This window comes from Dipodomys spectabilis, unplaced genomic scaffold, assembly GCF_019054845.1.
Source record: "Dipodomys spectabilis isolate Male_0828 unplaced genomic scaffold, ASM1905484v1 ptg000163l, whole genome shotgun sequence".
NCBI lineage: Eukaryota > Metazoa > Chordata > Mammalia > Rodentia > Heteromyidae > Dipodomys > Dipodomys spectabilis.
The window spans coordinates 11,573,241-11,585,949 of NW_024870840.1; the positions used below are offsets into that span (position 1 = coordinate 11,573,241).

The window sequence follows — 12,709 nt, forward strand, 5'->3', positions numbered from 1 at the left end:
ATAATAAAAGTTAATTAAAACGTATAAATTGTTCATTTTAGGATTTTCCACTTAGTAGTTTCAGACCATAATTGGCCACAAGTAACTGAAACCATAGAAAAGGGTTGACTACTGAATTTTAATCCTTATGATTGGTATTATCATCCTTTCCTTATAAATAAATTAAGTCTAAAAGTTATATAACTTCACTAGGGCCTAAGGTCCATTGAAGATCAGAGCTTCCATTCAGTCTCAAAACTCAAAGTTTTCCCATCCCATTCTGCTATTTCTTTTACTTACATCAATTAATTTTCTGAAATATGCGGATCTATACATGGGGAATAAAAGCATAGCATAAAAAACTTTTTAATTGGTATAGTGTAAAACTGAATTGTAGTTCTGGGTTTCAGGTAAAAGCCACCAAAGAACACTTAGAACCAAAATATCTTTTTAATACTCAGAAATCTGGGAGCTAGTGGCTCATGTCTACAATCCTAGATACTCAGAAGGCTATGAGCCTTCCTGCCAGAATCTGTAAGACTCCATCTTTGATTAACCAGCAAAGCTGAGCAGCAAAAAGCTGTTGCCCAAATGGTTGAGCAACAAAAATAAGCAAGAAAACCAAGTGAAAACATCTGATCCTGAATAAAAGCCTAGGTACTGGGCTGGGGGCTCAGCACAAAAAAATGAGGATGAGACACACTGATTCCCTTGTTTTTCTGGAGCCTAAAACTACAATTAAGAAAGCCCATGAGTTAAATAAATTGGGATGGTTCGTTCAGTGGTTTGAGATGTCATGTGAGAAATAAAACCCGCATATTTGGCATGTGGATAGATTAGTTATCAAGCCAAAGAAGACAACAACAGATATCAGAAAGTATCAAGTACAACATTGTTATTCAAACAATTTAAACTTAGCTCTTATCCATGCTCCATACTAAACTGTGCATATTATCCCAAATCATATTCTACATTTTCACACACTGCTACCTAATGTACCGTTCCATCTAGCTGGAAAGTACTTTTCCCAACCTGTCTGCTTGACAAACTCCTAGACATCCTACAAAATTCAAACATCACCTCCACCCCACATAGAATTAAGGATGCCTCCTTTCTTGCCTCTTGCATTTCTGTAGCATCGTTTAGTACTTCAATCTCCACAAATACCACATTATGCTTAAATCTTTGTTTATACTGCTGTCTCATTATTCTAAGAACACTTGGGGCTTTTAGAAATAATGTCATTCAATTTTACAATCTATAAGGCATGCACTAGTTGTTGAAATAATAGAACAATCATTCATCACTATATGTAGTTGTCAGTTTCTATAAAATCCTGACTGACTTGGTTAATATTTTGTTGGCTAATTAATAAGTCTGGTCTAAATATACCCTAATACATAGCAGCAAAGAAATACAAACTAGTGAAAACTTTTCTAAGAACTTGTTTAACCTGCATTTATAAGTCTTCATTTTTTTTCTCTCTGATAATATCTTCATAGTTTCTTTCAACCTTCAGAATGACAAACTACTCTGGTCAACAATCAAAGCAAACCAAAGAAACCAATCTGTTCTACTGCTGGAAAGCCAACGAATATCCCTGCATAATTCCTACTGCACCCACAAACACACTCCTACTCAATTCTATATCTCCACACTAGCAGTAAAATGTCTACACAGACAGAGATGTTTCTGTAAGTAAATATAGCAGTATTTTTGCATATCTGAAGTACTACAAATTTGACAAATTTGTATCATACACAAGGTATGTCAATGGAGATTAATAAGAACAGAAAAGAACCCAAAGTAGCTAAGAGTAATTTCAGCCCAAAAGAAAAAAAAGTAAAAACTTAATGCCAAAACATGGTAATTGGGATTCAGGGTAAGAACTTCAAATACCTCTACTGTACGGTAAAACATAAGTTTATGGAATCACCTAAATGCTAAAACCATTTGCAACCTGGAAATTTTTTTTTTTTTGGTTAGTCATGGGGCTTGAACTGGGCTTGGGCACTATCCCTCAGTTCTTCTGCTCAAGGCATGTGTCCTACCACTTGAGCCACATCACCACTTCTGATTTTCTAGTGGTTTATTGGAGATAAGAGTCTCACAGACTTTCTTGCCCAGGCTGGCTTTGAACCATGATCCTCAGATCTCAGCCTCCTGAGTAGCTAGGATTACAGGCGTGAGCCACCGGCACCAGTGCAACCTGGAAATTTTTAAGTAAAAAGAAATATTTTATATTTTTGAACTTGAATCTAAAACCACATTAGATACTAAAGCTACTACTATACAATTTTATTCCATGTTCCATTAGCTGTAATTGTATAGTAAGTGTATTTACCTAGGGAATAACTTCTTGAAATAGGCAAATAATATGTCATATGTTTATATGTGAGGGTAAATACATCTAATGTCTAGTTCTATGAAGCTGGAAATGTAGCTCAGTGGTAGAGTATTTGACTTGAGTTTAAGCTCCAGTACCACCAAATAGAGTATAAGGATTAACTAAATAATAAAAAGAAAAGGCCTATCACTAGCTCTTTGTTTCCAATTAATTAAATCCCTTTGTACTTCAGCCTTATTAAAAAAAAATAAGGTTAAATGGGTAAATGGCCATCCTTATCTGCGCCCCCCTTACAATTAGTCCTGCTACAGAGCTTCACATTATAGCTTTACTATTTGGGCCTGTTTTGTTGCCTCTTTAAAGCTTCCTAAAAGCTCAACCAGTCAATTATACTTCACTATAACTTTTACTGTCAGCTCCCACAAGCAATTTTTGGCGATGGGGTAAAGACAAGAAGCATATCAGGCACTGGATCCAGTAATTCAGGACAGCAATTTACAATGACCAAGGGGAAGACTAGAGCTGTTAAAGGAAACTACAGATTCCATGTTGAAGGTCCATTATTTGTTCTTAATCTACTCATTACACATACCACCCCAGCTCTACTGCTCACACAAAATCTGCTTCTCTTTGGGAGGAGGTCAGCTGATAAACTATGGCTAGTTGTGAACTTGTAGTCACTAAAATAAGCTAGTCCTTTCTTTAATATAAAAAAGTGGGGGGGGGGGTGCTGGGAAGGTGGCTCAGTGGTAGAGCACTTGCCTTGCATGCATGAGGCCCTGGGTTCGATTCCTCAGCACCACATAAGCAAAAAGAAAAAAGCCAGAAGTGGCACTGTGGCTCAAGTAGTAGAGCGCTAGCCTTGAGCTGAAGAGCTGAGGGACAGCACCCAGGCCCAGAGTTCAGGCCCCACGACTGGACCCCCCCTCAAAAAAGTGGGGGGGCGGGGTGTTTGGGTGGGGAATGTTAAGGAAAACATGGTATGGGGAACAGAAACATGGAACAGACATCAGGAAATGTAGTTGCCTGTTTAGGCCCACAACCATTCAGCCAATTTGACCAAACAATCTAGGCAGATTTTTAGCTTTATCTAACTTAACTAGGCATGGTTAAACATTTTAAATAAAGCTACTCTCACAACATAAAATAATTCAAATAACTCTACAGCACACATATATTAAAGTTCCATTTTATAGTTAGACTCAGGAAGACATGTCACTTCATTTAGAAAAAAATCACTGTTCTTAAGAATCAGATACAGAGATGAACACTCCTGAACAAAATAAATTTATCCTTTGAGCATATTTTTTAATTGTACTTTTTTTGCCTTTTCTTTTTTGGTACTGGGATTGAACCCAGGATGTTGTGCTTGCTGGGCAAGTGCTCTGCCACTGAGTACATCCCAGCTCCCTGATTATATTTTTTGATCCACAAAACAATGTCAACTCTCACCCGAGTTTAACAGAAATGTAAAATTCACTAGCTCTCCTACTGATAAAAAACGATTTTTTTTTTTTGTCTGTCATGGGTCTTGAATTTTGGGCCTGAACGCTGTCCCTCAGCTCTTCAGCTCAAGGTTAGCGCTCTACCATTTGAGCCACTGGGCTATTTCTGGGTTTCTGAGTGGTTTATTGGAGATAAGAGTCTCATGGACTTTCCTGCCCAGGCTGGCTTTGAACCGCAATCCTCAGGTCTCAGCTTCCTGAGTAGCTAGGATTACAGGTATGAGCCACCAGCACCAGGCTCATAAGTTTAACTATATATTACACACAAAAGATTCACTGGATTTCGACTGTCATTATGCCTCGCCTGCCAATGTGGTTTATAAAACCATGCCATCATATACACTATACACCAAGGGGTCCTTTATCTTTCACGGGTCTTTATATGTTTTATGTTGTATGTGGGATGGGTAATAGGGCTTGAACCCAGGGTCTTGGACTTGCTAAGTATGGTACCATGTGAGCCATGTCCTAGTTCAGGTCCTGATTGTTCAATATAATATTCTCTCATATCAACATATGAGTAATCAAATTCATCATATTTTAATTAACTAAAACTATCCCGCAATGTGTTTAAGCTGGAAACCGAAGATATACCAAAATGTATTAAATGTTAAATACTTTCAAGTTCCCTGGGTTGAAATTAGTCTTTGATTTGTATTATAGTCACTTTCAATTTCTAGTTACTAGGGAGAATGTTCTGTAACAGGATCTTTGAAAGAATTTTCCAAATTACCTCAAATCTATAAAAGTATTTCGGTGTACAGCTGATCTGTTTACTGTCATCTGAGATGCTAATTGCTTTAGTCAACAGACACACACTGAATACTGTATACCTCTGTGTTGATGTCAGTAAAGAGTTGTTCCACCTTACCATGCCAAATAATAAAATCACTGAAACACACACATAAAATGTGCAGTGCATCGTTAGAAGGAATTGGGTATGTAGTTCAATAGTAAGACCCTTGCCTAGCATGCATGAGGCCCTGAATTTGATTTACAACAAGAAAAGAAGGAAAGAAAAGGAGAGGAAAGGGAAAGGGAACATCATGATAAGCTGGGTGACTGTGGCTCACACCTGTAATTTTAGCTACTCAGAAGGCTGAGATCTATGAATCACAAACCACATTTTGAAGTCAACCCACACAAGAAAGTCTGTGAGACTCTCACCTCTAAGCACCAAAAATAGCCAGAAGTAGAGCTATGGTTCAAGTGATACAGTGACAGCCTAGAGCAAAAAAGCTCAGGGACAGTACCCATGCCCTGAGTTCAAGCCCCAGGACAGGAACAAAAATAAATACAACAATCAACAGGGTGAATAGTAGTCACTAGCTGACTGTGCTAGTTCACTGTGGCATTATATTCTCACAGTTTTAAACAGAGCTCAAAACTCATCTCAGCAGAGAAAGAGGTCAGTACCAAAATTCCTGCTCCTTTTTCCTTACTTCCCATCATGCAGCTGGCACTGTTCTCTGGCAGACACAGCTCCCTCAACATAATGGTGTAATCACTGCCTCAAACATCATTACTATCTAAAATAGATAACCCACTTGCAACTTGACTATTTTTATAGATACAACATTTTCATGAGGCTTAACTGCTCTGTTTGTGATTTTATTCCATTTACTCAATGCAGCTTCCATGAAAGTGTTTCTTCTGTCAGAGTCCCGGTAACTACAATTGCCCAAACAGTACTGAAAATTACAATGCTTCTTATTTCTAGTTGCTTCTTATCTCCTTGTACTTGGCAGAAAAGTTCATGAATTAAATCTAAATCTGAAACATTTGTAAGGTGTCTCTGGTCTATATGTCTTGGTGACCATACTTTTTTTCTAGTCACTTTTTATTAATCACTAGTTGTCATGTTGAGCTTAAGAATGAACCCCTGGCAGGGCCCAATGATTCATACTTGCAATCCTATCTACTAATAAAGCTGAGATTTGAGGTCATAGTGCAAGCCAGACCAGACAGGAAAGTCTGTGAACCCCTTTACCTCCAATTAACTACCAAAAAACAAAAGCTGAAAATGGAGCTGTGGTTCAACTAGCCTTGAGCAAAAATGACCAGGGACAGTGCCCAGGCCCTGAGTTCAAGTCCCAGGACCAGCAATTCCCCCCTCCCCCGCCAAAAAAAATGAATGAACCCTTTATGTTCAACAACAATTTACAAAATATCCTTTATATAGTACTCAACTCTTTGACACATCAAGAAAACCAAGTAAATCTAAAGTATTTTATTGCTTTATTGAAATACAAGTAATTAATATTCTATCTTAAATGTTATTTGGTATAAAAGGTAGTTGTGCCAAATGAGGTAAGATTTCAAAAGGTTTTTGTTTGTTTGTTGTTGTACCTGTCCTAAGGGCTTGAACTCAGAACTTGAATGCTCTCCCTGAGTTTCTTTGCTCAGGGCCAACCCTCTACCACTTGAGCTACAGTTCCACTTCTGGCTTTTTGGTGGTATTGGCAGTAAGAGTATCCTGCCCAGGCTGGCTTCGAATTTCAATCCTCAGACCTCAGAGTCTTGAGTATCTAAGATTACAGGCATGAGCACACCCAACTAGAGTTCAAATTTCTTTAAGGATGAAAAGGAATGGTAAGGTGGTGAAAAAAAAACACAAAAGAAAAATATACTTCTCAGGTAAAAAAGAGAGGGAGAGAGAGAGATGGAATAGTTTGCTAATGTAACCTTAAGCTTTGACAGTACAAAACTGTGGTTTCAGATCATAAAAGTACTTTCCATATCAATAATGCAAGGAATCTTACCCTTCAGAATTTCTATTTTATTTCTGTCTTCCCTATCAGGAATCATTTTCTAACTAAGGATAAACAAATAAGGAGATTACTGAAGATCCAAACAGAGCAATCATAAAAGACACTTAGCTGTTTAAAATGAGTGTTAAAGATCCAAACCCAGAAGAATTAGATGCAAAAGGATATTGAAAGGGTTTCCATCAAAATTTAGAATTACTAGCGGCTCAGGTTTCAGAAACAAGCTGCAAGAAAAGCAGCTTGATTTGGATAGAATTTACAGACTTACAAGTGAAAGGCTAGATCAAAGAAATGTAAACAGAATATGGCATGATTTAAGACAATGAATAAAATACCTCACTAATTCTCATGGGTATAATGCAAAAGCAATTGACTGATAGGTCTATTAAGTGGCTTCAATAGAGACAAATATCAAGTATAAAGATTGCCACTTTTAAATTTATACTAAGCTGAAGAGAGGTTCTTTAGGGATATATTATGGTGTATCAGATTTCAGTTATAAAGCATGCTTATTAAATCTACAGATGATGAAAAGAGGTTAATATGCTAAAAAAAAAAAAAGACTCAAGAGTCGAGAAGATCTACATAGATTACAAATATAGACCAAAATAAGATAAAATAATAGGAATTATTTAAGTTTAACACTTTTACAAGTATCAGATGGGGGAATTACAGCTTCACAGGTCATTAAGAAAAAAAATGCCTGGGGGCTGGGAAGGTGGCTCAGTGGTAGAGCGCTTGCCTTGCATGCCTGAGGTCCTGGGTTCGATTCCTCAGCACCACATAAGCAAAAAGAAAAAAGCCGGAAGTGGCGCTGTGGCTCAAGTGGTAGAGTGCTAGCCTTGAGCTGAAGAGATGAGGGACAGCGCTCAGACCCAGAGTTCAGGCCCCACGACTGGACCCCCTCCCAAAAGAAAAAAGAAAAAAGAAATGCCTGGAAGCTGTTATTGACTACATGCTCAGTGACAACCAACACTATTTTGTGGCTCAAAAATCTTGACCTGTATCAAGATCCTAAATCAATAATAAGGTGGTAATAATTTTATTGCATCATATTTCAATAGTTGGAATGCCTGCACTTGAAGAATAGTCCTGGCAGGTAAATTAGAGGACTTTGTATTGACCCAAAGTCAATCTAGTACCAACTGCTGGAAACGCCAAAAGGTGCATTTCAGCTTGATAAAGACAATGTTTTTAATAATCAGAACTATCAAAAATGGAATGATTTGGCTCACTGGAAGACTTAATAAGAGTTTGGAAAAACTCACTGGAAAGGGCTGAGAAAATTCTTGTACCAGGTAAGAAAATGGATTAAAGGCCCCTATTTGAAGACTGATTCTTAATGGAAAACTTACTAAGGAATCACTCCCAATTTAACATAAAGCAAATCTTTAGTAATCAGAGCCTTAAGTGTCACCCTGGCCCTACCAGGACCAATTGGGTTAGATAGTCTGGGAGCAGAGCCCAATACCCAACAGCTATAAAGGACTACCAAGAGATTCTGAGCCACTGAGTCACAGGCAGACTTGGAATCAGGAATGGCTGCAGAGGAGGTTCTGGTACTAGCCTCTAACTCCAGGTAAAGGGGTGACCTGACTACATGTCATTCCCGGTCCATCCGTAAGTGTGAATGCCTGCATATATTCATGTGTGCAGGTGCATGCCTGCATACAGGCATCTGAACAGATCTGGTTGACTCCCACCTACACACACTGGACAATGATATGATAATCAACAACAAAGTTGAATTATCATCAAAAATTATAGTCAGATAGTTTCATGTGCTTTTGAGCTACATGAGATGTTGAATATGCTCCATGCTTTATATCTTTTACTTTAAACTTTAATACTTATAACAACTCTATTTGGTATGTACTATTATTACTTCCACTCTATAAAAAGGACAGTAAAGTTTTTTTATATTTAAAGTGTTCTAATTTCTTATTAAAAACTGTCACTTAGGCATACTAAATTCCACAATTATATAGCCATTGGTCACACAGTAGACAATAAACAATTAAAAGCATCTTCTGACAAGTTCTTATCTAGTGAACCCTCCAAGAGCAGTCAAGAAATAACTTTATTCAAGAAAAGTTTGAGTCTTTTAATGTAATTATTATTTGCAAGAAAAAAATGTTTAGGTTGGACTACCTAAATTAACTATGTACTTTGTAAAAAAATTTAAAGATCTAGTAAAGTAAATTGGAATCATTGAATTTCAAATCCTTGGCATGAGTTTGGACATGCTGTTAATCTTTAGTCATTTCTTTAGTCCTTCATCTGTGAAAAGAGGATCGACCTTTTAAGGTTGATTTAACTACTGAATGAAATGTGACACATAAGTATTTAGGAAGACTGACACTAGGACTACACTACATAAGTAATAAACAAGTAGAGAAAAGTGCCAGATCTATTCAAGAATTCACTCCAAAATACTAAAATATTTCAGTGTTATTATGTTTGATGGAAAGGACACATTTTCCCTATCCCATAAGTAAACTTCTGATGACAATCATTCATGAAACAAAGTGATAGTGAAATAAAATGTGCCCCCTTAGAAATTTCATTTTGTGCAAAGGGCCAAAAAACATAATTTCAACTCTTGTTTTCTTCAAAGACAGTTTTAGTAGTTTATTCAGTAGAGATAAATACAGGTTTGAAGGTTACTGGTTTTGTGATTTTCACAACTTAGTCCAAACTATTCTAAGTCATATGTCTTTGGGTTTGTTTTCTATGTGCATTCTTGTTTTAGAGCTACTACAGCAGCTTTTAACCAGCACAAAAAAAAGAAAAAGAAAAACTCTTATGTTGAGATGTACAATGTAGGTCACAATTTTGGTACTTTAATATTTATTAACTTTAACTTGTGTGTTATTCCTAAGGTTTAACAGCTACCCTTTTTTAAATATATATATATATGTGTATACATATATATACACACACACACACATATATATATACACACACACACATACATATATATCACAGCTGGAAAAGAAGTATATAAAAGAAGTTTGCCTTTGAGTTCTATCAGTCTTTTTAAGAATACCATTTGTCTCAATGAAATTAACTGAATTTCTCACTGGGCTCTAAGAAATCTTTAATGTTTTTACAAAGGAATCAATTTTTTACAAATTTGCAGCATGTAACCACAATCATTTTTATAACTAATGGATCTGCTGGAAAATACATTTCACCAAACTACAACTAGATAAACTGCTTTTCTACAAATGACCTGTGACTAAGAGTAACCGGCAGAACCATAGTCTGAAATGTGTATGCCCTCATTGTATTTAAAAATAAAAATTATTTAACAAGAGTACACACAAATGCCAGCACTTCTGAGATATGTTGGGAAAATGTCCCATAAAAAACCATTATTCTAAAGTGAATTGTCATTTCAATAAAATGCCACTGTCAGCAAGTATGGATAACAAATATGGAGCTATCTTAAATCCCATCAACTATTTTCCAACTAGATTTAGTTCCCTTTTAAGTATTGTAAGTATTCACACGGCTGGTGGACCACTACAAGCTATGAGACCTTGTGTGAAAAGCACAGTATCACTCAAAAGTTCATATTAAACACTTAACAAGAGTAACACCGAATATTTTTACTTAAAGATAATCACGGGCTTTTAAATAATTAGATTTCTTAAAATGTGTTTTAAGAAGATATGGAGATATTGATACCTTCAAAAATACTAAAATATTGACGAATTTAATAGCTACAAAAAAAAAAAAACCTAAAGAGCTTTCCCTGGATTTTATCTAGTGAGTACTCTTCAAGCTTCCTCCCTCCCAACTGATTTCATTTGTCCAATTCAACTTGTAGGTTAATAGTTTCTCCACTATGCAAATCAACCCTGCTATTTCTGAGGTGCTACCTGCTGAATAAAGACCTTGACATTTTTCTTAAATGTCACCTTAGATTCTCCAAGCAACATCCGTCTCACCTGCAACATGTTTCACATTAAAGGGCCTCTACCAGATTCCATGCACACCATGCCAATCCCCACCTGGCATCCTGCATCCTGAGTTTCTCTCAGCTACATCCAGGTGACTGAAAGTACTGCTGGGGCTGTCTAACCTGCCTCATCAAGTTTTACACACTCTTCCTCTCTGACACCTCCTCAGAAGGTTCTCTTTCTTCATTTTGTAGGATCATAACCCCACAACCCAGCAAATGCCTTCTGCAAGAGAATACAAGGCTGTGGCTTTCAGCAGGATAATTGCATGCACGCAACAGCTCCTCTATCAATTTCATTTAAATAGACCAAAAAAGGGGAAAGTGGGGGAGGCAGTCCTGGAAACTGCAAATATATCAACAGTGATGGAGAGCAGGTGGAATGCTGGTTCTCTTCAAGCAACACTAGTACATGTCCAAGTTCTGCACCACAGCTCAGAGAAAAGTAGCTGACTGATGCATTGATAGAAGGCTATTTTAACATTACTAAAAAAAAAAAAAAAAAGATTTAAAAAAAATCGAAGGCATTCGTCTAATCTGGAGGCTCGTTCCTCCTCTCCCTACACAGTCTGTTTTCCTAATTTAAGAATGAATCGCTGGCTGCCACCAGGTGAGGGGAAGGAGGAGGACGTATCCATCACAATGCACAACGAGGTGTGCCACCCCCGGAGGGGATGCCAGTGCCCGTCCTTACCTTAGCAGATTAGACAGGGGCAGGGGGCCGGATCCACCGCCCAGGATCCCTCCTTTCCTGCCAGACAGGAGTTTCTCCACCAGAGCCACATTTCCAGTGCGAGCAGCTTCCAGCAGCTCCTGGTCCTTCCCCATAGTCTCTCACCGACTCCCCCACCAAAAGCAGGGTCTTTTCCCTCCACGGGTCCTCCCCGCCCACCCCCCACCCCACTCCTCAAAAGCCAGGGCCCTCCCCGCCCCACCCTAAATAATGCACGAGCTTCCGAGAATCCCTGCAGCCCCCCCACCCCACCCCACGCAGGAAACACCTCGCTCTCCTCTTCCTCCTCTTCGGGGGCGCAGCTCTTACAATGGGGTTCAGACCATGTCTTGGGAGAGGGGCTGGCCGAGCCGCGACGCGTCCCTCAGCCACTCCCCTGAGTTCCCCAGGCCTCGTTCCCGCGGGTGGGGCGTCGGGGGGTGGGGACCGGGCGGGGGTGGCGTGCTTTTGAGGAGCGAGGAGAGGAGGGCGGTGAGGACTGAGAGGACCGACGACCGGGGAGGACCGAGGACTGAGGTGAACCGAGGACGGAGGAAGGCTGGAGACTGAAGCAGGCGAAGGACTGAGGAGGACCGAGGAGGGAGGAGGACGGAGGGGAGAGGAGGACGGGGGACTGAGGCGGGCAGAGGACTGAGGAGGGAGGAGGACTCAGGACCGAGGGCTGAGGAGGACCGAGACTGAAGCGGACGCAGGACTGAGGAGGACCGCGGACTGAAGCGGACGGAGGACTGAGGAGGACCGAGGGCTGAGGAAGGCCGGGGACTGAGGACGAAGGCGGGCGGAGGAGCAGGCGGAGACCGTCCTCGCTGGAACCCGAGCGCCACGAACCACCGCGGCTGTGGTGACAGCGGCCCGTGCGCGCGCGCTCGCGCCGGCCCCGAGCTCGCCTCAGCTTCCGCGCCCGGCTGGATCGGCGGTTACGCGGCGGCGGTGGCGTCCGCGGCCCGCAGCGGGGAGGAGCGCGGCGGCGGCGACGGCAACGGAGGCTCGGGAGGCTGTAGCCCCAGCCGAAGCAGGGTGGTGCGGACAAGCCGCGGCGGGCGCGTGCCAAGGGCGGCGGCGGCGCTGAGGCCTGGAACGCGGGGCTGGGGGGAAAGGGGGGTGAACGCGGGCAGGGGCCGCCCGCGGTCCGTCCCGAGAGGATAGGGGGCAGGGAGGGGGCGGGGCCTTGGAGGGGCGGGGATTGGCGGAGGGGCGGGGATTGGCGGAGGGGCGGGGATTGGCGGAGGGGCGGGGCCCTGGGGGCGGGGCGTCGGCACCGTATTAACTTCCTTTGCGTGGGCGGGCTCTCTCTCTTCCCTCCTACCTCTTCCTTTCTCCTCTCCCTTGTCCTCTCCCCCTCTTTTCCCCCCTCCCCTTCCTTTGGTCCCCTTGGAAGAGTTTTAACTGTGTGAATACTGCAGTTCTGCA

At 40.8% G+C, this 12,709-nt stretch overlaps 1 protein-coding gene across 6 annotated transcripts in view; it reads right to left on the reverse strand.

Annotated features, from left to right (window-relative positions):
- Anks1b (ankyrin repeat and sterile alpha motif domain containing 1B) overlaps positions 1-11,394 on the reverse strand; it is a 946,206-nt gene extending 934,812 nt beyond the window's left edge. For all 6 annotated transcript variants that reach the window (XM_042693313.1, XM_042693310.1, XM_042693314.1 and 3 more), the window contains exon 1: positions 11,261-11,394. In XM_042693313.1, coding sequence (XP_042549247.1) covers positions 11,261-11,394 — 134 coding nt within the window. The remainder of the gene's footprint in view (positions 1-11,260) is intronic.
- Positions 11,395-12,709: the final 1,315 nt, after the last annotated feature.